Source organism: Passer montanus, unplaced genomic scaffold (genome assembly GCF_014805655.1).
Source record: "Passer montanus isolate IOZ18808 unplaced genomic scaffold, ASM1480565v1 scaffold11, whole genome shotgun sequence".
Taxonomy (NCBI): domain Eukaryota; kingdom Metazoa; phylum Chordata; class Aves; order Passeriformes; family Passeridae; genus Passer; species Passer montanus.
In genome coordinates, this window is record NW_024357613.1 from 5813404 (window position 1) to 5838840 (window position 25437).

General features: G+C 41.3%; 1 protein-coding gene across 3 annotated transcripts in view; it reads right to left on the reverse strand.

Annotated features, from left to right (window-relative positions):
* GRIK2 (glutamate ionotropic receptor kainate type subunit 2) overlaps positions 1-20014 on the reverse strand; it is a 358568-nt gene extending 338554 nt beyond the window's left edge. For 2 of the 3 annotated variants that reach the window (XM_039728189.1, XM_039728182.1), the window contains exon 1: positions 14282-14962. In XM_039728189.1, coding sequence (XP_039584123.1) covers positions 14282-14396 — 115 coding nt within the window. In that variant the 5' untranslated portion in view covers positions 14397-14962. Of the gene's footprint in view, positions 1-14281; positions 14963-19888 lie in introns of those variants that run through there. The other variant, XM_039728175.1, reaches the window with a different exon arrangement.
* Positions 20015-25437: the final 5423 nt, after the last annotated feature.

Below are 25437 nucleotides of genomic sequence, written 5' to 3' on the forward strand. Positions count from 1 at the left end.
TAATTATTTGTTTAGTTGGTTTAAAAAATAAGATCAAAGCACTCAACTCCAAGTTTCCTATAAACTTTTTTATATTTTTACCCCAGCTGAACATATTCTTCTTTTGCGAGAAATGAGACAAGAAGCTGCCAAGTTAGATAGTAGCTAAAAACACCATCCTCCATATCTCTTCATACCCAAAGGCCATACACTTCACTGCTGACACAAACCTCAGAGAACCAAAATTGTCAGGACTCTGTTTAGTATTTTACTAAATTACACTGGAGTTCTCCAATGATAACTTCAAATCTTTAAATTGACTCTTTCTTCAACATAAATGTTGAAATACCAGTAAAAGGTGTCATACGGCAAGGAAGAATATGGAATAGCAATGGAACAAGGCAAAGTAAATACTTGGTAAAGCAGTATTCAGCCAAAGACATTCAGCCTTGCAGCAGAAAAGGTTGTGGAAGTGTAGTAGTGAAATATGATCATGGAAATGCAAATAATTTGTCTTTTTGCAGTTGTCAATGAAAATATCGGTGAATGTAGTGATGAATACTTTTTTTTTAACATGTAATAATTTAAAGCACTTTTTAAATGGAACTTGAGTTTATTTGAAAAAGTTTTGTGCCACTTTGTGTTACTGATCAATGTTCCCATAAGACAAAAAGGAAACATTTGGTTGCTACTGAAAAAACTATTATAAATATATATAATGCTGTAATCAAGGTATTTTTTTAATATGATAGCACTTTTTGCAGAAGTTTTAACATTAGTCCTAGTTCTGAAATAATCAATGTGTTAAAAAAAAAAAAACTCTTATCTGTGAAGCAAACAAACCTAACTGGTTTTCTTAAGAATGTGAAATTCTGTTGAAAGGTAACTAATTTCCAAAAATATTGAAGAAAAACTTATTTAAGAGAAGTAATTATAAAACATGGGCTAAAAATATTTAAAAAATCAAAAGCACTGCAGTCCTCTGCATTTCCAGGTCACTAGCACTGTAACTATGAAATATTGTACTTAGGACATTTAAGAGCTCATAAAGCATCTGAAAATCTTAGCATACCCCTATTCCTTGCCAGCCCTGATAGAAATTTTTCTGAAATTTCTACAACAGCACCAAAAAGTCTTCACCAACCATAAAATATTTAATTAAATATCTAGACTAACTTTTTTCCAGTTTTCCTCTCACTTTGCTTAACACCTCAACTACCTTTACAGTGACACCAAAGCAAAATTTTATGGTTATCAGTGGTTTTATTTTCTCACAAAATACACAAAATTAATTCCCATTTATTAATTCAATGTCAGAGCTACATGAACTCCAAAACTTAAACTACTATTTTATTACTTCTTCAGCTTCTTGGTCTTCAAAATTATGGTCCAACATGTTATTCATGGAATTAAAATCTCATCTGGCTTTGCACCTACTAACTATATTTGGGCAGTTATCCATGTGGGTAAGCTTTTGTAGAAAATGCGCCTGATGAAATAGGGGAGTCAAATACAGAAGTAATGATAATAATCTTCTGCGTCCTCAGGAGTTCCCATAATTGATCAGCACAGAACTAAAAGCTCAGCATATCAAGGTTCCTTATAGTCAAGACCCAGAAAACTTACCTAGAGGTTTGTTGCAGTACTGTAGCTTTAATCTAACTGAGAGATCAAACTGCAGCAGAAATGGACTTCACTAGGCTCTACTGATTTACAGCCCTGCTAGCTGAACCCTGAAACATTGGCAGAATTACCTCCTCTTAAAAGTGTAGTGAAAGGAAGTTACTATGGTTCTCACACAGGTAAATCCTCTACAAATGAATTATTTCCCTTAGATCAAGAATATTGGTCCATGGCAAACTGAGTTGATGTTTTAACAAGTACCACTTCTACATTTTAGCAATTGCAGTGACGTGTTGTGGGTAGGAGCATGTATACATCTCCAGCTTCATTCACAAAATTTAGCATAGAAAATTCTTGTGCTCTCTCTTTTTTTTTTTCTGTCATAAATATACTTTACTTAGTGGGTTTTTTGTTAAATTTCATGGGTTTTTTCTTTATTTTTTTTTTTATTTTCAAGACCACTTTGAAAATATTCATGAAGATCACACCCTGTGAGAACACATTCTGCCACCTTCACAACTCTTTGCCATCCCAGGCTCACACTACTTGTCAGGAAGCAGATGGATAATCATGAGTCCTTCCACCAAAGACCCCTGATGCACCCTCAGGCACTTCTCCTGGTTTACATTAACAGCAACTCCAGCAAAGGAAACATACTCCCACTTTTTATCCCTGCATTTGGGTCACCACAGAACAAAAAAACTGTGTGTACACATTCACACAGAGCTATACGTGTAAAATTATTGTTGCCTTGTTCCTTTGTTCAAGTCACAAAGAAAACTTTGTGACATTCAAATTATTGCCAAAAATAATCAAAGGGACTTAGCATCAAAAGTACAATAAACAATTGTTAACATGGATTAGGAAAAATATTTCTGTTTACTTTTTTTAATTATACAACCACAGTGGAGTAAAAGACAAAGAGCTTCTAATTTTCTATCCTTATAGCCATCAGATGGGTTCTGGTGAGTAGAACACCAGTTGTCTGCAGAAACAAAGCAGTGAAGGCTTCCAAAAATATGTGTTACAACTCTTATAAACTAGAAGATGACAGTAAGGACAAAAAAGGAAATTATTGTGAACAGACTGCCTGTGGCCGCATGACAGCTGAATACAACAGCAGCTTTATCCAACTCAAGCATCTTCCCATGAATGAAAAGAGTAAAAAATACTCTGAAAAGCAAGCCACACTCCTTATCTGACAATAGGATATAGCCTTACCTTAAATTACAACAAAAGTAGTGTTTAATGAACATTGATGGTCACAGAACAATGCAAATCTAGGGCTCAATTTGAAATCTCCAGTGTCTAGACACAAAAGGTCACAAATGGACAACACTGAACATGCTCTGACTGACTAATGTTGATTTGATCTTTAAATGTGACTTTTCATTGTTTAGGCAGGTTTGAAAAGACATTAGAAAATCTGATTTAATGCATTTTTGAACACATTTTTCTTAGCTGTATCACAGTCACACAGACAGTTTCTGCAAGCATATTGAATGTCGTGAATGATAGAGTCTGCCGAGATCCGAAGAGATAAGCCTTAATAACACTCATATTTTATAGTGTTTCTTTCTCAAGGACATCCAAACAAACACATATAGCATTACTGGAAGGAAATCACACGTATCTTTCACAAATTTCCATTTTCTTCCCTCCATTGGTTACAGATGAGGTATGCACAGGGCTTACCACTTCTCCTGAACTGACCCCATACATGCTTCCTTCAAGCCTAAGAAAAGACCAAATCTAGGTAAAACCAGATTATTTAACCAAGTTTCTGCTCTTTATGTAAGCATCATACGCTATATTCAATAACAAGCAAAAGGATTTAACTGAGCAAATTCTTGGTTTTAAAAATAAATCAATGATTATTTTGTTGAATTATCAGATCATTTTGTCAATTATTGTCTTTATGTTGGATTTTGACTAGACAGAAACAAAAATCATACTATTAGCACAGTTGTATATGGCCTTTTTAGGTAAACAGTGGGGTTTTTTCCATTAACCTTCAATTCCTTTCTGTTATTTGTTCAACACTGATGGCCTTGAATTCATCTGCATTATTTTTCTCAAACCACCTCCATCCCACGTAACAACTTTTTTTCCTTCAACCAAATGAAAAGAACAGTGTTGTCAGGACTATCTGGGAGCATGTCCAAGTAGTTCATTGACTGAAATAGATCAGCACCTCAAGGTATGAAGGAAAGTACCAAAAACAGCTTTGAAAATTGACTGGTTCAAAAGCACAGTTGTTGAAAAATAACAATATATACTCCCTCAGTACTTGATTTTTTTTCTTTTAAGAAGAAGAGTACCAAATTTCCCCTCAAATTAGCTATGACCAGTCATTGGCCTTGCATTTGAATTTTGCACAGTAATATTTCCAAAAATCAGATTTAGAGAGTGAAACATCAAACTTCCATTGCTGAAGGAACTAGAAGCATATATGTGTGCCTCAAAATGCCAGAAAAAAAAAAAGGTATTTCTAAGCAGGATATAAATACTTTCTTAAAATGCGTAATCATTAACTTGAAAATGTGGCTGGGATAAGGTCTTCTTATCATTGAATAAAAAACCCCAATTTTGTTAGTATAGCATACTAACTATATACTAACATATACGAAAATCGTAATCATTGCTGAAGAGTAAAAATCAGATAAGCAAAGGGGTTAGAGGTTAGATTCCCTAGGGCTCAGTCCTGATATTGGTGTTAAGTGGCACAGTAAGAAAAAATAATGATGAATTTTAATACTCAAATGCATGCTGATAATTTATGAAAAGTTCTCTATGACATTTTTAAGCATTTATTTAAATATTTGCTATTAAAATGCATAAAATGCGAACATACATATTCCTATTAATATATAATATATAAACCCAAAAAACACTGATTAAGCATTTTAAAAGAAAATTAATTCTGCTCTTTTAGAGTACTCTGTGTCATTCTAATTTTCCTGAAGTACCTTTTTACCCAAATTCTAAACTAATAAGTATCATGGAACTTCTTTTAAAGATTTTCTGCCTTGTAGGATAAATGTTCCAAATATCAATGAAGTAATTGCTTTAGAAAATAGTTTTCTTTTACAGAATATGTAATCTTTATGTTTGCTACTGTTATTTACATACATTTATACATTTACCATGTATATTTATACATAGTACAGTTTTCTGTACTTTTTTACAGTATTTGATCAGTAAAACAAGTTGTTCTGTTACTATTGAACTACATTAAGCAGTGAGTATACCATTTTCAATTTAAAAAAAAATCAAAGGCAAAAAGAACCATCAGTCAAATTATTTTTATCACGTTGAATTTGTTTTATAGTACATGCCTCCATATTATTAAGGTCAATCATAAGTGAACAACATTGTAAGTGCAAAAAACAGTAGTGAGATTTTAAAAGATAATTGGGGAAAAAAATTACAAGGAAAGACAGGTTCTGGAATTAGCACCTTACCAGCACAGGTGGTTTGACTCAAAGAGCATTGTATTCAACATCATTATGGACTTAATCATGCAACTTAGGAAGAATACTCCATCACCAGCTCATACAGGCATGACTATACCTAGGATAAACTGGCAAATACCCATGAACTTTTAATACAATTTCTTCATTTTAGCATGAGAGAAATCTAAGCCACTCTTTTTCTAAACAGCATGCTACAGCTTACAGCTTTGATTCTTATTCCCACTTCATATTAACATAAGCCACTCAACAGAACAGAAAGTTAGAGGACAATCAGACCTCAGGCATACAGCAAGTTATCTTATTCCAATATTTGATCCATAAATTGTTGTTTTGAATCATTACATATAAGAAACTTTACATAATTTCCTCTCATACGTGGTATAAATATAAAAGCATACTATCATAAATCAACTTTGCACTAAACTCTCAAGGACTGTACATCCTTGACAATCTCAGTATTGACTGATGATTGAGCACTCACAGTAAAAATATAGGTAGAAATGGAAGAATTAATTAGTTTCCAAGTAGAATAACTGGTTTCACCAAAGTTTTGCAACCTGAAGGGTTGGGGCAGGACTGAAAATATTTGCTTACATGCTTAAAAAAGTGAAAGTCAAATTTTACAATTGTGAGCTATGAGACTCAGATTTTCTTATAAATGTTTCATGCTTACTAGTGTAATTATTTTAATTATGGACTCTTTGGTAAATCATGTCCTAATTGTGCAACTTCTAAATAACAGCATAAATGTGAGTTGATTGATATAGCTGACATATGTTTAGCTCTCGAGCTGATTGAAATAGCTGCTATATATTTAGCTCCTAGGGAAGGACAAAAGCCCAAATGGATAGCAAGTTCAATAAACTCATCCTTAATAAATTTACCCAGATTATTATCAAATCATGTATACACTTTATTTTTAATATTTTTTTTTTACATTCAGCATCAATTACCTTTGGACAAAAAACATTTTAAAGTAATAGCTATTTCTATATTCAGAGAAATGTAACAATTTGAAAAATTGTACTGGACATACATAAGGAACTACGTATGAAGATGGCACAGCATTTCAGAGTGAAGTATTCCTACACCTTTTGAAGCAAGCTTGATAAGCTTTTTTCAATACATTTCTGTAAAGTTTTCAGTTAAATATATGTGTTCACAAACAGGTCCTTATTTACAAGATTAACTATGATTATGTATTGTGAAAACAAGCACCACCCACTTGCTGGCAAGATTTTAGCAGAATGAGTGAGCAGTCCCTGATTCAGCATTTTTGTATTTTCATGTCAGAAAGAAACTGATGACACATTTATATATTAATCTTTCCCTTCTAAATGTCCATCTGAAAAAAAATTAGTTCAACATGTCATGACAGACACCAAAGCCTGGGGGAAAAACAAAAATCCCCACTCAGTCCACTTTGACTTCCCCATATTGCTGATTCCATGAGAGGTATGGTTCATCTAGCCTAACTTAAGCCGTCTGAGAGTTATCCAGCTTAAGTCAACCTTGTCTAATCCTGGCTCTTTCACTCTCCAAATGCTGCAGAGGAGCCCTAAGGCATGGCTTAGACTAGGAGTTTAGTTTCAAGACAGAAATGAGGACTTCTAGAATTTTTACTTTTTCCATGGATTTTCCCAGAAAGTTAGAAAAGCAAAGACTTTCCAAGAAGGACCAGAAAAAAACCCATATTCAAATATACATTCCTCTTTCATATATGTAATCACTTTCCATTTCACCATTTCAAAATAAATAAGGAAAAAGACAAAGTGCAAGGAATGGATCAAATAACAGGATCAAGGTACAAAAATTAAAAAAAAAAAACCTCAAACATATTTTTCTTTCAAAATTATTCTATCCATCCATGAAAACACATTTTTCCATTTGTCTGTAAATATATGATGCTAACCTTTAGCTATACATGTTGAAATCAGATAATACATTTTTTAAATTAGTAAACAGAGACTCACAGTTAAATATAAAGATGGAAGAAAATAAGAGAGGGGAAAAAGAGTAATCATAATTTGAATTTAAAAGGACATCAAGTCTCCCAAACAACAGTTTCTGACAGCAAAGTAAGAAAGCTCTCCCTGGACTGTTCTTCTGTCAGTTATGAAGCCTTATACAAGAATTAATGATTCTAACAAAGAGGTTTCTTTCATGATGGAAGACTGACAGACACTTTCAACACTCTTAGTTCAATTGACTTCAAATCAAAATAAACTTTTTTTTAAAAAAATAGGTTTTAAAGAGTCTGTGAGTGGAAATACTAATACAATAAAACACACATTCAGTTAATGTGCATTAATGTATTTCTTCAAAAATTAAAGTCTCTGAAACCCATAAATGAATTTTCCTTCCAGTGCATGGATAAAAAAAATTTTCCTGTGAACTGAGAACAAACTTTGTGATCTAAACTCTACAGCGTAGCTGTGCTTTAAACTACTCCTACTGTAGCCTCCACTCACAATACCAGCAGGGAACCTCTTTTCCTATGCCCCAGGCAAACACACCTGGAAATGGAAACACTTTAAATATTCTGTTACCTAAAAATGCATATTTCATTTCAAAACAACGTACCAAAACCATTCTTAGATTAGTTACTGTGTTTCAATAGCATTTTGGACTAGAAGAAGAATGTTCAAGGTAATCTGAGTCATGACTGATCCAAGTCACTTGCAAATTTTGATGCAAGTCTAGCTCTGCAGCAATGCAAAAAGAGCAGTCTTGACTTGAGCATTTACACCCATTTGTCACTTCTAAATTTTGCCTAAAGGAAAAAAAAAATAGCATGGTGGTTTTAATTCATTAAAAAGTACTTTTAAATTAAATTTAGATTATGTCTTTGAGTTTGCTAAGTGTTTTACATAGCTCTACTATAACACCTGCGTTATCCAAATCTGGCTGAGCTCCAGTATTGGAATAATGATCACTACATGTTTGTTCTATATTCTTTGCATTACTGAGAGCTTTGGCTGTTTAAATTGAAAGTGTCCAAAACTATTGTTTTATAACAAAGGAACCAAAGGCTTTGGGGGGAAATGGGGCAGGAGCGAGGAGAAGAAAGGGGGAAACACAGCATGGGTGGCACGGGAGACGCACAAAATTATAAGTATTAGTATGACAATGATCTTTGATTCTCCATATTCCAGTTCAGATGTGACAGCATAATGACATTATGTCATTATGTTATCATGCTGTTTAATCTAATCTTCCAACATACATTACAGCATAACACTATAAAAACCTTATTCAGGAAAAATTCATTTGCCTTGCAGATTGGGAAGTATGGAAATAAGGCACCCTCTATTTTCTCTTTTGCATTATTGACATACCTTCTAGTAATTGTTCCTCTGAAAGAGATTAAAGAGGATGAAGGTTAAAACTCAGAAACAGACAAGGTAAATACATTAAGTAGGGTACAAAGATCTGCTTTATTTACAATGACTACAAAATGTTTGGTTTGCTTTTTTCCCTAAATTGAGGGGATTTTCTCTGGTATAAAATAAATACATAAATAAATGAGAAAAAACTCCCTAAATTTAAACTAATAAAACTAAACTCTAATATTTGAATTTAGAAAAATCTCCTTTTCTCTAGCTTTTTATCTCTGGTGGCAGAAAGCATTTCTTTCAGCAACCACATTTAAACTGGAGGCATTACTTGAACATTGCATCCCTTCAAAGAACAAGCAGCAGTCAGTAAGAAGCAAGTTATCAGTAAGAATAAGAAGTCAGTAAGAATACAAGCTATCAGGCAATTGTGTGAAAATCATTTTATAAGACTATTGGTGTTCCAAACACTGGGTGAAAGGATCTGGGGATATTCCAGGAAGCCCACATGGATGAAAGCTTTCTTAACCTACATTAAATCTTGATAATGCAATAATGAGTATTTTAAAAGGGTAAGTCTAATTCCCCTATCTAGTGCAATAAAGACTGTATACAGCTAATCAGCTTTGCCCTTTCAATTAAACTCGTCCAGGGCGTTCTATGTAGTCAGCACCCTGAATGAGTCATTAAAATTCTCGTTCTGTGAGAGTTGTGTGCAGTGCACCGTTGTTTCTAAATTCCATTAAATCCAAACGGTCTTTATCGCCCCATGACCACTGTGACTTCAATCAGCCAATTTAATTACCTTACAAAATTGTCAGCAGAAGCAGCAAAGAAAAACAGGAAGGGTTGTGACGTTATCAAACTGAAATCTTCCTCTGTGCTGTTTAATCTAGACCAGTCAATAACAATGCTTCTCACCTCCTTGCTGCCTTCCCGAGGCTCTTAACCTTAGTTTTCTTTCAAAGATTCCTGTTGTTTTTTGTAAGACTGATTTTGAACTCATCTTCTTGAGGATGTTAACAGATATTGAAAGCTTCTTCTCCTTGGCAGTAAATTTTTCATTGGCTCTGAATGCTGGACTTGCCAAGACACAGACCCCCCCGAGGGCTGCCACGAGATGCAGATTTTCATCACACCCTTGATCTGAAGGCAGACTGCCTTCCCCACTCAAACAAGATATGTATATATTGTTTGTTTGTTTGTTTCTCTGAAATAGAGGCAGAAACCTCGCCTCCTCCCACTAAAAGGATGTCAATGCAAAACTTAAAGGAAAGAAAGTACACATCCAGGAGGGTTAATGCAAGTCCCTTAAGAAAACTCCACTCGATTACCCAGCAGGTATTTTTCACTTGACCTCTTGTCTCACACATCTGTACAGAGCTAGTTCCCACTGCTGTGCCATGACTTCACTAGTTTTAATCACTACAATTTTAAAATGGCCTCCTGAATCCCAGAACCATGTGTTTTGACATCCACTGTCACTTCCACAGGCAGTGGATGCAACGACCCAACCTCTTCTCTGGTTTTGCCACACTTGAGCTCATTAAAAACAATTACATGGAGATAAACTCAATCTGTTTGAGACAAAGGAGCTCAGCTAAGAAGTGTCATGTCAGATGAAATCCATACTAAATCTTCACAGAGGAAGACTCAAACGTCTAGCAATTCCCCTCTGGGTGTTCTCACAAAGGAGTTGAAAAGTGAGGGTGATTTTTCCTAAATCACGAAGAGTACATGATTTTATAATGTTTGATTTGCTATGATTATTATTTTATGTAGGGCGACGGGAAAGTGCTAGCCTTCATGAGGACTTGGTGTAGTATTTTTTTAGAAACAAAAATATTTTAAAAATAGTCAGTAGTAAGAAATGCTTCTGGTGAGAGTTCAAAACTCTTCCTCTTTTCCTTTGAAAAGTTTTTCCTATCTCTCTCTTGACTTTCTTTTGCTTTTAAGCTGGAAGAAGCCACAAGCGCGCACACACCCTTCCTTTATAGCTCATTGTAACACAAAACATTCAGCTCCCTCTCTCATCTGCTTCAAGTCAGGCAACTCCAAAGCACCAAAAAGTCAAAACTACAGGTGTATGCCTCTACTTGTCTTTACCCTTCTTGAATGTCCTGAAGAAAATAAGACATCACATAAAGTGGGTTAAAACTTATCAGGTAAGTGAGCACCCTGCAGTGAAGATCTTTAGTCTTTCACCACATTTCCGGGAATAATGAGAGCAAACACAGTGGCCAAACCTCTTTCACCTTCCCGTCACAGGTCTCTCTTGACACCTTTGCTGTAGGAAAGAGCTGCTCACAGCAGTAGAGACAAGGCCGGAAAAGGGAAGTTTAAATAAAAAAGGGCATTTTAGAGCGCTCCAGACTTCAAAGCACCGACAATCAAGCTCCATATAGTGGTAGGAGGTGGGGGAGGTGGGAGGATGGGGGGGAGTTAAAAAAAGGGGGGTTAAATAGCCCAGGTTCTTACTGCCTTGGGCAAGACAAGGGGCCGGTTACTGAAAGCACAGGTGAGCAATTACAGGTGTTTGACAGCTCTTAATGGCTTGTTAATTCAGCATTTTGGGGACAAGACGTTGAGATGCCTTCAGGAGGTAAAGGCAGACCTAGGACAAGCAGCCCGACGCGCCTTGCCCCACTCGTGGGCAGAGGGGCCGATCGGCTGGGCTCTGGATCCGCCGAGTTCCCTGGAATTTCTTGGGAGCCGCTGCCATGGGTCTGAGTATACACAGGGGCAGTGAATAGGAAAGCTGCGAAATGTGATCCCCGATAACGTAAAAGATGTGCCGGCGGTCACGTATTTTGGCTTTTGTTCGGTGCCAAGTGATAAGGAAAATGTTTCCATCACACTTAGCCCAGCGGAGAGACAACTACGAGGCTGCTGCTTTTCTCCCTCGTCAAGGTGGGATTTATCCTTTTATCCGCATCAATGGTTTAAGGCTGGTCCCTTTTGACATCCTCGAGTGACCTATAGACAAACCTCACCTTCAGCATTCCCTGGGCTCACTTGTGGGGAACGGTTCAGAAAGGACAAGGGAGGGAGCTTGGTGGCATGCCCCATGAAGCAATGTGGCATGCAGGAAGGGTGCGTGGTGTGATGCCCCAATACCACGCCGTGCAACTCCAGCAGCAGCAACAGGCAGGTGTCCAGATGCCTAAGTGTCGCTGGGCAGGGAACGGTGCCATCACACCAGCCTCTCTCTGTGTTTGCTCCATAAGGTACAGACTGAAATAACCTCCAGAATTTGACAAATAACCCAGGCGATTCGACTTCCCTGTGTGGTTGCTAAAAGGTAACTTTAGAGAGAGAGGGAGGGAGAGAAAGGACATGCTGGCTAGTCCCAACAATGAGAGGAGCCGTGGGAAGGACAATGCGAATCCATGGTGGCTAATTTGCACAGGAGGAATGAGGGGGCTGCAGCTCTGGCAGGCTTCAAGCTCTCCCCTGTTGCCATAGCACTGCTGGCTGAGGAAGAAGAGCGGGGGCTGGCAGGCTGCCTTCTGGAGGGAATCTCCTCAGCTCTCCCTTCTCCTCGGGAAGGACTCCACGGCATGCCGTCCTCCTGGCCGCAAGGACATCCCAAAGGGACTGATAGCACGGGAACACAGTGGGGGCGGTGGGGAATTCCCCCTCAGAAATAACCAAAGCTTTTCCGCAGCTCAGTCCCTGCTCCCTCCCTCTACCCTGCTATGCCCTGCGCAGAGACAGAGATGTCAGCCTTTGGAGAAGGCGTGGAAGTTCTCTCGTGGTCCCAGACAGAGTAAATTAACTAGGATTAAGCTAAATCCAGACTCCTTTAAAACACAGATGTGCAACAGGCCCGGATAAGAATGGCAAAAATCTTCCTGCTCTTTTCACGTCTAACATTCTCCACAACAAAATAAATTTACCAACTGCTCCCTACCTACTTTTAATGTTCAGTGATGGTTTGGCGACAATTCTTTTCAAATACAGAGAAAAGCAGGCAGAGATGCAGAAAGGGATTTCTACTTCGCTGCTACAAACTCTGGAGTGAACACAACTCCCTGGCCAGCTGTGTGACCAGAAGGCAGCTGGAAAGGGAAGTTAGCCCAGTAAAACACACGCATGCACCACCCTGTCACTGGGTGACAGAGACGCGCTGCATCACCTTTCAGCCGCGGGATTATTTATTGCTCTAAGCTGGCCAAAGCGCTCTCTCTAGGGCTGTCTCTAAAGGTACACCGGACTACAGTTCCGAGGGAATGCCGCCCTAAAGAAGGAAAGTCCACCTCTCGCTAGTGCTGTGACCAGGAAGGTGTTTGTTTACATAGCTATACCTGAAACTAACTCAGACTCCTAGAGACAGACTCTCGGAGCCCGTGGAAAGACAGACAGCCGGCCAGTGCCATATTACAGGCATCCAAGCACTAAATTCACGGCGATGATTATGGATCAGACTGATTGCAAAATAGACCCTACGATGATATACGGGCCCGTTTAGCCATGTCCAAAGAAACAGGCATTCCTGAGGACGGTTGCTAAGAGCAACGTGCCATAAGCACCACCTTTAGACCAGATGGAAGCAGAAAAAAAATGTGCTGCTAGGAATTCAGAGATTGGTAACAGCCTGGTGACTTTTTAATCATTACTCACTTTCCCCTCCATATAAAACTGTGTGCGGGGGTGCTGAATTAAATTAAAATAGATACAAACCAAGGCATTATTCCCAGGCAAAGGCAAGAGATTTCTGTGCCCCGAAGAAATGGATGCAGAGGCTGCCACAGTTTATCGCGGACGGCGACAATGAGGGAGATGCGCTCTTCCTCCGTCCACCCGTGTCGTCGGCAGGCACAGAGGAGGCTGCTTGTATGGGGGAGCAATTTTCAGCCTGTCCCTTCCTGGCCGCCCCCCGCCGCCGCTCGCCCACGGTGCCCGGACGACCAGGAGGATGCTGATACGGGGCTCTCATCGTATCTCGCCCCGGACTGGCACCGAAGGACATCCCCGGCCGCACAGACCCCTTCGGACCTGCTTTCCGAACTTTCCGTCCTGCCCTTTCTCACTGCAAAACTTCTGTAGGGGATGCAGCGGCTGGAATTTGTCCCTCGCTTGCTTGCTTAGACACACGAACATGCGCGCTTGCACAGGCAGAGCTCTTAAGGTTAGTGTCCTGGTCCAGCTGGGATAGCCTTTAAACTGTAAACCCTCTCTATTCTTGAAATGTCATTCTGATCTGCTTTTTTTCTTTTCTTTTTTTGCCCCCGGGAGAGGGAGGACCTCCCACAACTTTCCTCGCATAGAAAAGCTGTGCTTTTGAAAGGCATCGCAAAAGCTCTTCCCCGAGCACCGCTCGAGACATAAATCATCTCTTCTCTAACCCTAAACGCCACTCAAGTGTCAAGCAAACAGACAGATACTTCAAGGGAAATCAGCCCAAAGGTCTCAAATCACAGCGTTACCCCGCACGGGATCGGCTCGGGGGGATCAGAGACGGGCGGCCGAAACTTAACAAGTACTTGACAGGTTTTCAACTGATCAATCACCGCATTAGCCACGCTTTCCCCTTCTATGGAAACAATAAAGCAAAACAATGGAAACAATTACGAGGAAGCCACACAAGCTGCGCAGAGCCTTAGGCAAGCACGTTTGCCAGTCTTTTTTCTATTGTTATTATAATTATCATCACCATCGTGCCGTTACTACGGCTACAATGAGCAGCAGCGACAGAAAAAAAATCACACAGCAATTCATCCCTCCGGATGCAAAATAAAGAGGGACTTCGCTGCCCGACTCCGGTAGCACGTCCCAGCTCTCCCCCAGCATCCCCTTCTGAGTCAATCCTACGCATATCACATTCAGGCTTAAACACACAATGAGAAAAGTGTCGGGAAATCTTACCAAATCTTAATACATGTGTGGTTCCTTGAGAATATCCAATCCACAGTAAGCAAAGAAGGAGTCTAATGGTGCATCTGAAGACTGAATTAGTTACAATATGGGAAATAATCTTCATGATGTTTCTATGCACACACGCGCTGCCTTACTTCCCCCTTCTAAGCCGTCAGGTTTCCCGGTAGGGTGAGAATGAGGATACGTAAACTGATGGCCCTCAGACACGATCACGGCATGGTCACAGAGAGAGCAGAGAGTCTACGCTTCCCAAACCCATTAGCAATCCCTGCATGTTCTTCATTCACTGCGCCAAGGAGCAACCTTCAACTGCAAGGAATGGTGGGACATCCATGTTAGTCGGGGGAGAATCCTTGAGAAATCCAAACACACACGGTGTCCAGCCGAGTAAACCTGGGAGGCGAGAAAGGAGGAAAATCAATAGGTAATCCAGCTGGAGAGATCGCTGAGGTACCGCCACATAGCGAGCGCCCGCGTTTCACTGGCGGAGCTTTTGCCGAGCTCCCATTCTACTGCACTGCTGCACAGCTTCTGACGCGAAGCCAAGATTAAGTGAGAGAAATTGAGATAGCTCTTCTCTGCTTAAGGCTGCCTGCCAGACAGCCTTCCCAATTTCTATTATGCAACCGATCTGATCGCCCAGCTTTGTCGGAGGCAAAAAAAAAAGCCCCCAGCTCGGTTATATTTACATGCTCTTATTATTATTAGTTATTCAGTTGTTCTGAACAATGGCTATAAGGGGCGGGGGGCGTGGGGGGGGGAGTGATGTTAGAGGGGAGAAGGGAATGGGTTGTGTGAAAATCAATCCCTGTATTTCAATAGCTGACTGCTTGGGTCGAGATCACTTAGCTTTAGAGTTGTGAAAGAGAAGGCTGACAACAGTCATGCAGGTTATCAGAGTATAACGTTCAGGTTTGGGAGAAAAAAAAGATATTTACAATCATTAACTGTTACTCATTTTAGTGCATGAAGTAGAATTAATGCTATGGCTTGTCCCTAGGAACTGACTGTCCCTAGGAACTTGCTCCGGACTCAGTGATAACAGAGCACCAGGCTGCTTTTGCAGGGTAACAGGAATCGGCAGCGCTGGAACAACCTTGTTGAATGCACAGACCTGTTTCGCTAAACTTGCTTGAAATTGTAGTGTTGCTTAAAAGACAGTAACTTCGGGATTTACTGGTTTGTGATTTTCACTTTATTCTGTCAATCTTTTATTTTGCACTCTGCTTTCCTTTCACTCCAGTATTATGGAAATGTGGCTGTTCCTCCCTATACTATGATCTACGTAGTTTATCATTTTGCTGTCCTCAGTGAGAACAACAGCATTTCCCAATTTGATAATGGGATACTGAGTTTATGTCTGGAAATGCAGCCACAGATTTTTGGGTTTTGACCAGGTGTTCCAAAGAAGATAAACCTATTCTGTGGATAACTTTAGATTTTCCTTAGAAATGCAATTAGTTGTGTGTCTGCATCCACTGAAATACATTAAACCAGGACTGTCACATTTTGCAATCTAAGTCAGGATTTGCTGAACCTGCTTGAGCTTTACTACAAACACTGAAATATAATTCCTGTATTTCCCATCAGGAAAATGAATTAATTTTTTCCTACATTCCGCCTACAGACATCTTTTGTCTCCTTTATCTCCCTCCTTTGCTTTTCATTAATAAAGAAAATATCACTGGGAGACTTTCCCCACAGATACATAGAGAAGAACATAGAATAAACCTGACTTTACAGAAATAAATACCAATGATGCCAAGCTAATGAGAACACTCTGTGAAATCTATCAGAAACAGAGCATGGCAGAGGTGAGTTGCAGTTTATTCTTAATTAACATCTGTGTTTTGTAGACCTGTAAATAAGTAGCAGCAGCATTAGGATTATAACTTGTAGTGTTTGTGCTTTGTACCCCTAGAAGTGTTAGCAAGTAACTTTTTATCATTTTGCCTTACTGATTTCCTCTGCACACTTTTACTTAAAACACCGTAAAATGCTGATGAAAAGAAATGTACAGTCTGCAAGAGGATTATTAAACATCATTGATTTTTTTTTTCCTTAAGATGGAGGCATAACTGCAGTGTCAAAAATAAGTATCATGAATGGCTAGTTCTGCAGTCTAGCAGGGAATTCAATCAGACGATTTGACTATTGGAGCACTTTAAAAAGAACACCTAGTGTTAAAAGCAAGGATATCTAGCGACTCCTTCAGTTCACACTTAGAATATCTCCCAGTGAATAATGCAGAGAGATGCTTTTTCTTCTATTTACTATTTCATTTATTCTCTTCTACTCGTTTCTATTTTTTCACAGTCCAAGGAGAAATAAAACCAATACACGTGAACGCTGTGAAAGTTCATTGCCTCCCTCCCTGTTGTTGTTGAAATAAAGAATATTATTTAGACACATTTTTAATTGTGAATGCTGAGGTGCAGCTTGCAGTCTAATCGGATTTTTTTTATTTATTTAATTTTGTTTTGGTGAGATGTTTTGAAAATATAATATTCTTCATGAGGTTTAGCACATTAAACAATACACAAACTTTGGACAAAGTGACTCCTGTTACCAGTTTGATTTTCTAAGCCCTCTTGAAAAAAAATAAAAAATACAGCTACCTGTAATCTCAGCCCAACAGGGCACCTAACTCACGGAGGCGTTTAGAACTGGAATCATAAACCAACTTGTGGTTAATTCCCGTTACTATTAAACACTCAGCAGCCCACGCTGCAGCCCCTGGTCTGACGCCCGAGGCTCACACCGAGTTTCCTTCCCCCCGCGCCGGCCTCAGCACCGCGGACAGCGCCGGAGCGGCCCCGTCAGCACCGCGGACAGCGCTGCCGGCCGCCCCCGCCCCGCAGGTGTCAAAGAGCCGGGGCGGTTTTACCCTTTCCAGTCATTTCACAGCGCGGAAAGGAAATTAAAACCTGTTATCGGCTTCTTTAAAGATATATATATTACGCCCTCTATTATGTTAGGTAGCCAGCTATTTTATGGCATTGTATAGGTTCAGAATAAGTACTGATGTCCTCCTTGTCTACTATCAGATGTCACCTAATGCCCTGTATTAACATTCCTCCCCCTTCTTTCAAACCCTAGCTCCCACCTTAAAAAAAAAAAAAAGTCAAAGTTAACCCAGAAATATTTTCTCAAGAATACGAGTCCCTTATATAAAAAAAATCAAATCTTACAAGACATCAGATGATTAGAACTCACTAAATATTTGGTGACTGGAGACCACTTATAGACTATATAATGGACTAAAGCTTCAGTCTTCCCCACCCTAGACTTCTTTTCTGTTATTTGGACTTTAACACCACTTCTTCTTCATTAAAAAGAAAAGGATACCTTCTTACATCCTTCAGACTGATTTCAACATGAAAACAGGTAAATATTCTTAGTGCCTTCAATATTTCTTTCCCTGTGAGATGTACAATTCAAAGTCTGGAAATCCCTAATAAAACGTCATGGTAGATAAGCTGGTCTTCGGTTTTGGGATCTTGTCACCACTGTTTCACAGCTCTTTTCATATTAAAGTCTTTATGAAACTGCCCTCTACACTTCAGTGATCATCAGCTGGGAAATCTACAATTCCTTGGATATATGTTTTGATTTGTTTGGTCATCTATTGTAGACATGGTGCTAACACATCTCCAGCACACAAGGACATCTTTAATACAGAGGACTCTGTTCAAGTGTAGCTGATATGAAAAACAGTAATCCAGCTATAGACAGTGAAAGAAGAAGAGGCAGTCTGAGGCCTTTCTGGGTAATAAAAACCTACTACAGTTTTAGCTGTGTGTCAAGTATAAATGGTGTACATTATGTGCATAATGTTTCTTTGGAAAGGGGAGATATGTGATTCTGATTACCTTACTATATCAGGATCTTTTCCCATCAGATCTAATTTTTATGTGCCGTTATCATTATAAAAGTTAACCCAGTTCCAGCTAGCTGCCACCTACTGGGATGTATAGTTTTATCATACTACTTTAAAAAGGAATGGGCTTTTATTTTCAGGTCAAAGCTGTGCCTCTAAGAACAGATAGTGAGGTTTTTATATCACGTAATCTACTATTTTGACCTCTCACAACAACAGCTGCTATAAATTTAATGTATGTACAACATATGGTCCCCCAAATGTTTCTCGGACATTTTTCGGCAAATCCTTGCAAACGTTTCAGATTCACATGTCACCACAGTCCTCCTGCTGTTCCAATCTGGTGTGAGGAGAGCCACATCTTACTGCAACACCTGACCAGCATCTCTAGATCTTTAGAATCAAGTATTGCAGCTTTGCTGACGAAGCAGTAACAGAGTTTTCCCTTCTAAAACGTTTGCCAAAGTATTCAAATGAATGTTGATATTATCATTCAAAACAAATTGCGGCCCACTGGCATTTCACTCCCACCAGCTATATAAAAAACCCCATAGGTCCTTCTCTGTTTGTTATTATCTAAGTCCAAATTTACAACCAAGTTTCTGCTGTGCCAATGATTAATGACATTTTAAGAGGGTAATTAATTTTTAGCTAGTGGAAAGACTTGTATTCTAATTAATGAAGCGAGTGTGTGATAGACTTTCCTGTTCAGGCACTTTTGAGTATCACAGCAATGCTCTTTCCTAGCAAGTTTTAAGCAGCAAAAACAAGTACTTTTGACATGATCTACAGATCAGCCTTTGGTCTCTTCAGCTTCCGTTGGGGTTGGGGTAGCTGTGCAAGATTTTTGGAGGAAAATTATGATGCCTTATGCTTTTCCTGCTGTACTCCCCCAAAAGTTTCTAAGGAGAATGTGAAGAAAGGTTTCCATTACAATCTATTCATTCCTTCTCAGTGCATGCAAGGCTCTTGCTATCATGCCTGCACTCCGTAGGCAGGAATGTCTCCTGCTTTCCAGAGAGTGTCAGCGCCCTGGCTACTTTAGCGATGGATGCTCAGCCAAAGAATGCTGATTCTGTTCAGAAATAAATGACAGGGCTGCCGCTAAGCCGAAAAGGGGACTGTCTGCGCCGTACGGTGGGGGCCGGGCAGGGGCGGGAGGACACCCTAAGGAAGTAGAGACTGCTGTCCACCCACAACTCCAGCGAAGTTAGAGCCCGGTTCTCACCTCCGCTCCCCCATGAGAGCGGGGGGCACATCCTCAATGCAGCCGGTCCGGCCTCCCTGAGCCCGGCTCGGGAGCAGCTCCGGCCGTGGGAGGGAGTTCCGGGCCACCGGGAGGGCACCGGGCGAGGGGCATCGGGGGGCTGCGCTGCCCTGGCCTCTTGCTCCCTCTCCCCGAACCTCCGCTTTCAGCGTGGGGACAGCGGCGGCTCTGACGATGCGGAGCAGCGATGGAAGGAAGACAGGAAGCCGACAGGTCTGCTTTCCCCACAGTGAGGGACAGACCCGGGAGGCACCAGCGCTCGGGTCGGCCAGCTCAGCGCCCGCCTTTGCCCTGAGACACTTGGCCAAGAGCCATCGTGGTGTGCAGCTCTGGGCACAACGCGGCCACGGTGCATCCCCCGCCACCCCCGGCCCCCCCGCAGCCCCTCACCGGCATGCAACCCCTCCGGCCGTGGCGGCCAGCCGGAGACCCCGGGACATCCTCCTACCTTGAGTTGCGGGAGGGGAATCGGGGAGGGAGAGGAAGGCGGAGGCGGGGGAGGAAGGGCGGTGGCAGGACGCCGGGGACAGCCCGGGCTGCGGTGCAGCCGGCGTCCGGGCACCACTGACGGCGGCGGCAAGCAGGGAGGGAGGGAAGGAGGGAGCGAGGGAGGAGGGAGAGCGAGAAGGAGGGAGGGAGGGAGGGAAGAAGGGAGGGATGGAGGGAAGGGAGGAAGGAGGGAGATCCGCCTCCCTTCGGGAGCGCTGCACAGCGCCCTTTAAAGGAGCAGAAACCCGCTTTCTCTACTGCCGCCACTGCCGGCTCCCCGCACCGCCCAGTCTCGCCGGTGCCCGCCGGCCACCGGTGGGCGCAGGGCTTCCCCCCGCGCCATCTCCCGAAGAGCCCGAACTCGCCGGGCAGCGAGTATTCAGTGTTAACAGTGCAGGCTCCCAATTGGGGTCCCTGAGCCTGTTTTGTGAACGCGGAGAAAGTGGGAGTTGGATCCTAACGCCTGTGAAACAGCTTCAGAGACCCTTGCCCGTCCCCATTTTCCCCCCTGGACGCGGGGGTGAGTGGAGCTCCTATCTCAGACTGCGGGGGTGACAGAAAAAGCTTCGGCTGCTTCTCGACTTGTTGTCATGCTGGAACCCGCCCGTCCCCACTCCTTCCTTGAACTAGCGGGTACTAACTCGGGCACTTCCCTGAGATGGAAGATGATCCAGGGAGTGGGCGATCACATCTGCCCCAGCCGCCCCCTCCCGTCCCCGACTCGCTCCTAAGCGTCATCGCTGCGGGAGGGGGGCTCTGGTAAAAGGACCAAGGCCTCCCTGGTGAATTGGGGTGGGAAATGAGTCGTCCGCCCCGCCTTGCGGGAGTGCCAATGATTTCCTCCCTCGCCCAGCCGCACTCGCCCCCGCAGCGCCACAGGCGTCTCTTCGCCTCTTGTGAGCTTCTCCCGATTTTGTTTCGTGACTCGGACATGCCTTGAAGAGCTGCAGGATTTCCTCTGCGCCTCCCCTCCACAGTGCAGCCTTCTCGAGGTCTGACCTCCAGGCAGATGTGATGAGCAATTTGACGGGAATATCCCTGTCTCCTCGCTTTTCCTTCACGGCAAATTCCCATTCCCGGATCTGCCGGGGGAGCGCAGCCCGTACCCCACAAAGGATGCTCAGGCGTTGCCCCGCTTCATCTGCCCAGGCGACAAACCGGTTATCAGAGGCAGGAGGGGAGGACTCAAAAAGCGCTGAGCGGGTTGGAGCGGGTGGGGGTGGGTGACTGAAAAGCTCCTATAATTAAATAAACAGCAGAGTTGTTGTGCGAAGTAAATAAATAGTCAATGATCCCATTGTGGAGCCGAGCGCAGGCGGCACAGATTGCGACGGGCTCACAGCGATTGGGCTCCGGCCGCTGTGACTTGCAGCTTAATCGGTCCCACAGCACATCCCCTAATTACTTGCAGCACACTTCCATGGCCGACAAAAAACTCATTAGTCAGTTCATTTGCCTGAAGCGGTAATGGAGATAACTCTTGTTAAAAGCAAACGCAGTGCTAAAGCAAAGCGCTTCATGCCACCCAGGGCGGTGAAGGGAGCTGGGCAGGAGGCTGCTTCTCCAGGACTCCAGGACTAAGTGGGTCGCGGGTGGAAAACTGAGCGGAAGAACGTCTTGGAAAACTGAGTTCTGTGCGGTCCTGCAGGAGGGAAAGGAGTGGCGGGGATCACCACAAGAATAACCAAGTTATCTCCACGATCTCCGGGGAAGGCACGGCAGGTTGACGCTGCAAGACCAGCCATAGCGCGGGAAGTACATGAGGTCGGATGAGTTAACGTTTGTGAAAGCACTGATTCGGTGATTTCATCCCTTTTTGTTTTATCACTGACTGCTTTTGCATTGTTACTTATTATCCAGAGTTTTCTGACCAGAGAACGTGTCAAACATAAAAAAATGCATGAGTCAAAGCTGTCACTCTAGGATGACAGAAAGGAAGACCGGGGAAGAAAAGGGGTACAGTTCTAACATTGCAGATGGATTGTGTAATACCCTCATGTATTCACTTCAACTCAACTACATTGATGTAGAGCCTTTTCCCTTGTTGCCTGGGTTACATTTCTGTCCAGACATAAAATTCTCAATGCTTTCCTCAGCCAACAACAGTTTACCAAGAATTAGCTCCTCTCTGACAAGAAAGAGGTTCCCAGTGCCACCAGTGTTGTTGTTGTTACTTATTGTTATATTGTTATATATTGTTTAGGGTATTTAGGGACTTTGCATTTGCAAATGAGGAGTATTGGAGCAGGAATGTTGGATGAACAAACCTAAGATCACACTGCAAGTCAGGGACATAATGGGAAGACAGTCTGTGATTGTAATTTCTCAAGTGTTGACTATTGCAAAACTCCTTCATTTTGATACTGACAGAAATTCTCATGTTTCTTCCCAGTTACACTGAAGGAACTTTGAACTTTATCAGTATTGACCTCTAGAAAGAAACAGGAAAGTACAGACTCAGTTTGTCAGTATCCAAAATGAGATGTGCCAGAGAATTTGCTACACAAGGTCCTGGACTCTAACAAGAAAAAACAAAGCAAAACAAAACAACAACAACCAACCAAAACAAAAACAAAGAGAAAACAAACAAACAAAACCTCACAACCTCCCCAAGCCAGCCCCCAAACTTCTTTACTTGCTTGCTTCTGTTTCATTGTTGACTATTTTAATTGCAATTTATAAATTTATCAAATTAGAATATGCATGTCATCTTTACACCATCCATTTAAAATAATTTTTATAAACGTCAATAAGAATTTAACCCCATTTAACGTAAACATATCTGGAAGGATCTTTGTGAGAATGGTTTGGGGTTTGTTTCATTTTCTCAGCATTATTTTAAAATATTTTAAAATCAAATTATCTGAGTTTATTATATTCCCATTAAGTGCATTTACACCTCAAAGTTAGGAGTAATGTAAACTTGTAGCCTAATTCCCTTAAGCCTTCCAAAATGAAATTACCAAAGGATGACAGATTTGTCCTTACTCCACAGAAATCTATAACTAGTACCCAGTAAATCTGAATAATTAATACTTTCTTCTTTCCTTCTTTGTCTTTCCATTTAGGTCAGCTATGATAACATACATACTGAGAGAATTTAACATATTTCAAAAGAGTCTCTATCAAATATTTTTTGTAATGCCAGATCTACATTATTGTTATTTAGATCTGTCTAAATAACAATATTTTAGGGATTCTGGATGCTGTGGCTTAACAGCCCTAAACAGATTCTGTCCAATTTAATGACCCAAATCTGAGTACTGACATTTGTTCAAGATGTGTGGTTCACAGCTTGTGCCCTGCCACAGAAAACACTGAAGAAAACCTTTGGGACTTCAGATTGCAGACAACTGAGTTTTTTGTTCTTTCTGCCAGCCATTGTTTTAATTTTTTTTTACCCTCTTGCAGTTGTGAACAATATTGTGTGGCCTTTCAGGAAATCTCTCTCCTACTGCTATGACATAAAGATTTTTGGTACCTCTCATGGGCAAAAAAAGAATTATCCTCCCAAATGTTGCCTTTTCACAGCTTTTAATAATGACCTTGTATACTCATATTCTTGGTGAAACTGGCTGCATGTATCAAACCATGTCCCTTCAAACAGTAGTATGAGTGAAAGCAGGATGGAATAAAACAAAAAAATCTTTCTAAAAGAAACAAATCCCTTTTCTTGTATTATCCACTTGAGGGAGACAATGAGCCATAGGTTATATCCATATGTCATTTGGATGGGTCACATATAAAATTGATGAGGAATTTGTATCCATCCTGTGTTATTCATGTGTTATTGTGAATTTTAAAAGTACCGACCTGTGTGCCATAGCAGGCATGATGTTTCACATAGTGCTGCATCAATCTGTGCATCAGACAATTTTCTTCTATTTTCTTCTATTTTCTTCTTGCCTAGTAAGATGGGATCATCCAATGACTTTCACTGAGAGGAATGTCCAGACTCTTTCAAGATGATATTCAATAACTCTAGCATTAATAGCTTGCATTTGGACTCCTTACCTGATTCAAGACTTATATTGACTCACTTTATTATTTAAAAGACATACTAAAGCACGTTACATTACTAAGAGGGCTAAAATAGACACTACCAGAAGCATAAAAGAATAAAGTTTAACCTGTGTGTGAATGCCTTTGGACATACATACATGGCTAGGAAGTTTTATTTTATTTGGTGCCAGTCATGATGCATTGTACAATATTCTCCAACAGACTGCCATATTTAGCCCTCCAGGGAAGACTTTCATGGCTTAGCTGTTGTTACTGTTAGAAAATGTTCTGATGTTTGCCACAAACAGCCTTATGGCAATTGATAATCATCATTCTTACTCACAAACAACATAAAGACAAGTTTTTATTCCTCTCTCTAAAACTATCTTCTGAACAACTGAATAAATATTATGCAGGAAGATAAATGTCACTCTTTTCTTGAAGAAGGCCAAAGGAGGACGCAGGAAGCTTCAGACTAGTTAGCTTCATCTCAGTTCTTGCAAAAGTAATAGAGTAGCTAATCCTGAAAACCATTTCCAGGCACACGAAGGACAGTAAAATCATTAGGAGGAGTCAGCATAGATTCCCCTAGATTCACCATGTTTGACCAAATTGACCAGTTTGGTGGATGAGGGGAGAGCAGTGGATATTGAACTGTTTCCTATAAGATTCTCATAAAGAAGTTGATGTATGGACCAGATGAACACAAGGTGAGGTGGGTGGAAAACTGGCTCAATGACCAGGCCCAGAGGATGATGATCAGTAGCACGAAGTCTAGCAGGAGGCCAGTAAATAACAATGTACACCAGGGGTCATTACTCCATCCATATAGTTCCACATCTTAACTAATGATGTGAATGGTGGAGCAGAGTGCACCTTCATCCAGTTTGCCAATGACACCAAATTGGGAGGAGCAGCTGATACACCAGAGGATTTTGCTGCCATGCAGGATGATGCTGACAGGCTGGAGGACTGGCCTGACAGGAACCACATGAAGCTCAACAAAGGCAAGTGCTGGGTCCTGCACCTGGGAATGAGCAATCCTCAATTTGCAGTTGATTAGCTGCAGCCGCTTGGCAGGAAAAGCCCTTGGGTCCTGGTGGACACACAGTTAAACTTGAGCTAACAATATACCATTGCGGAAAAGGCTGATGGTATCCTGGGCTGGATTAAGAGAAGTGTTGCTAGTATGTTGAGGGAGGTGATTCTCACCCTTCAGTTAGCCCTGGTGAGACCACACCTGATGTCATGTGTCCAGTTCTGGGCTCCCGAGTACAACAGACACATGGACAAACTGGAAAATGTACAACAAAAGGAGATGATGAAGGGACTGAAGGATCTGCCACATGAAGAAGGGCTGAGAAATCTGGAACTGGTTAGCCTGGAGAAGAGATATCACAGTGAGGAACTTATAAACGTATGTAAACATCTGAAGGGAGGATGATAAGAAGGTGGATCTAAGCTCTATTCAGTGGTGCCCAGGGACAAGATCAGAGATAAAAGCCA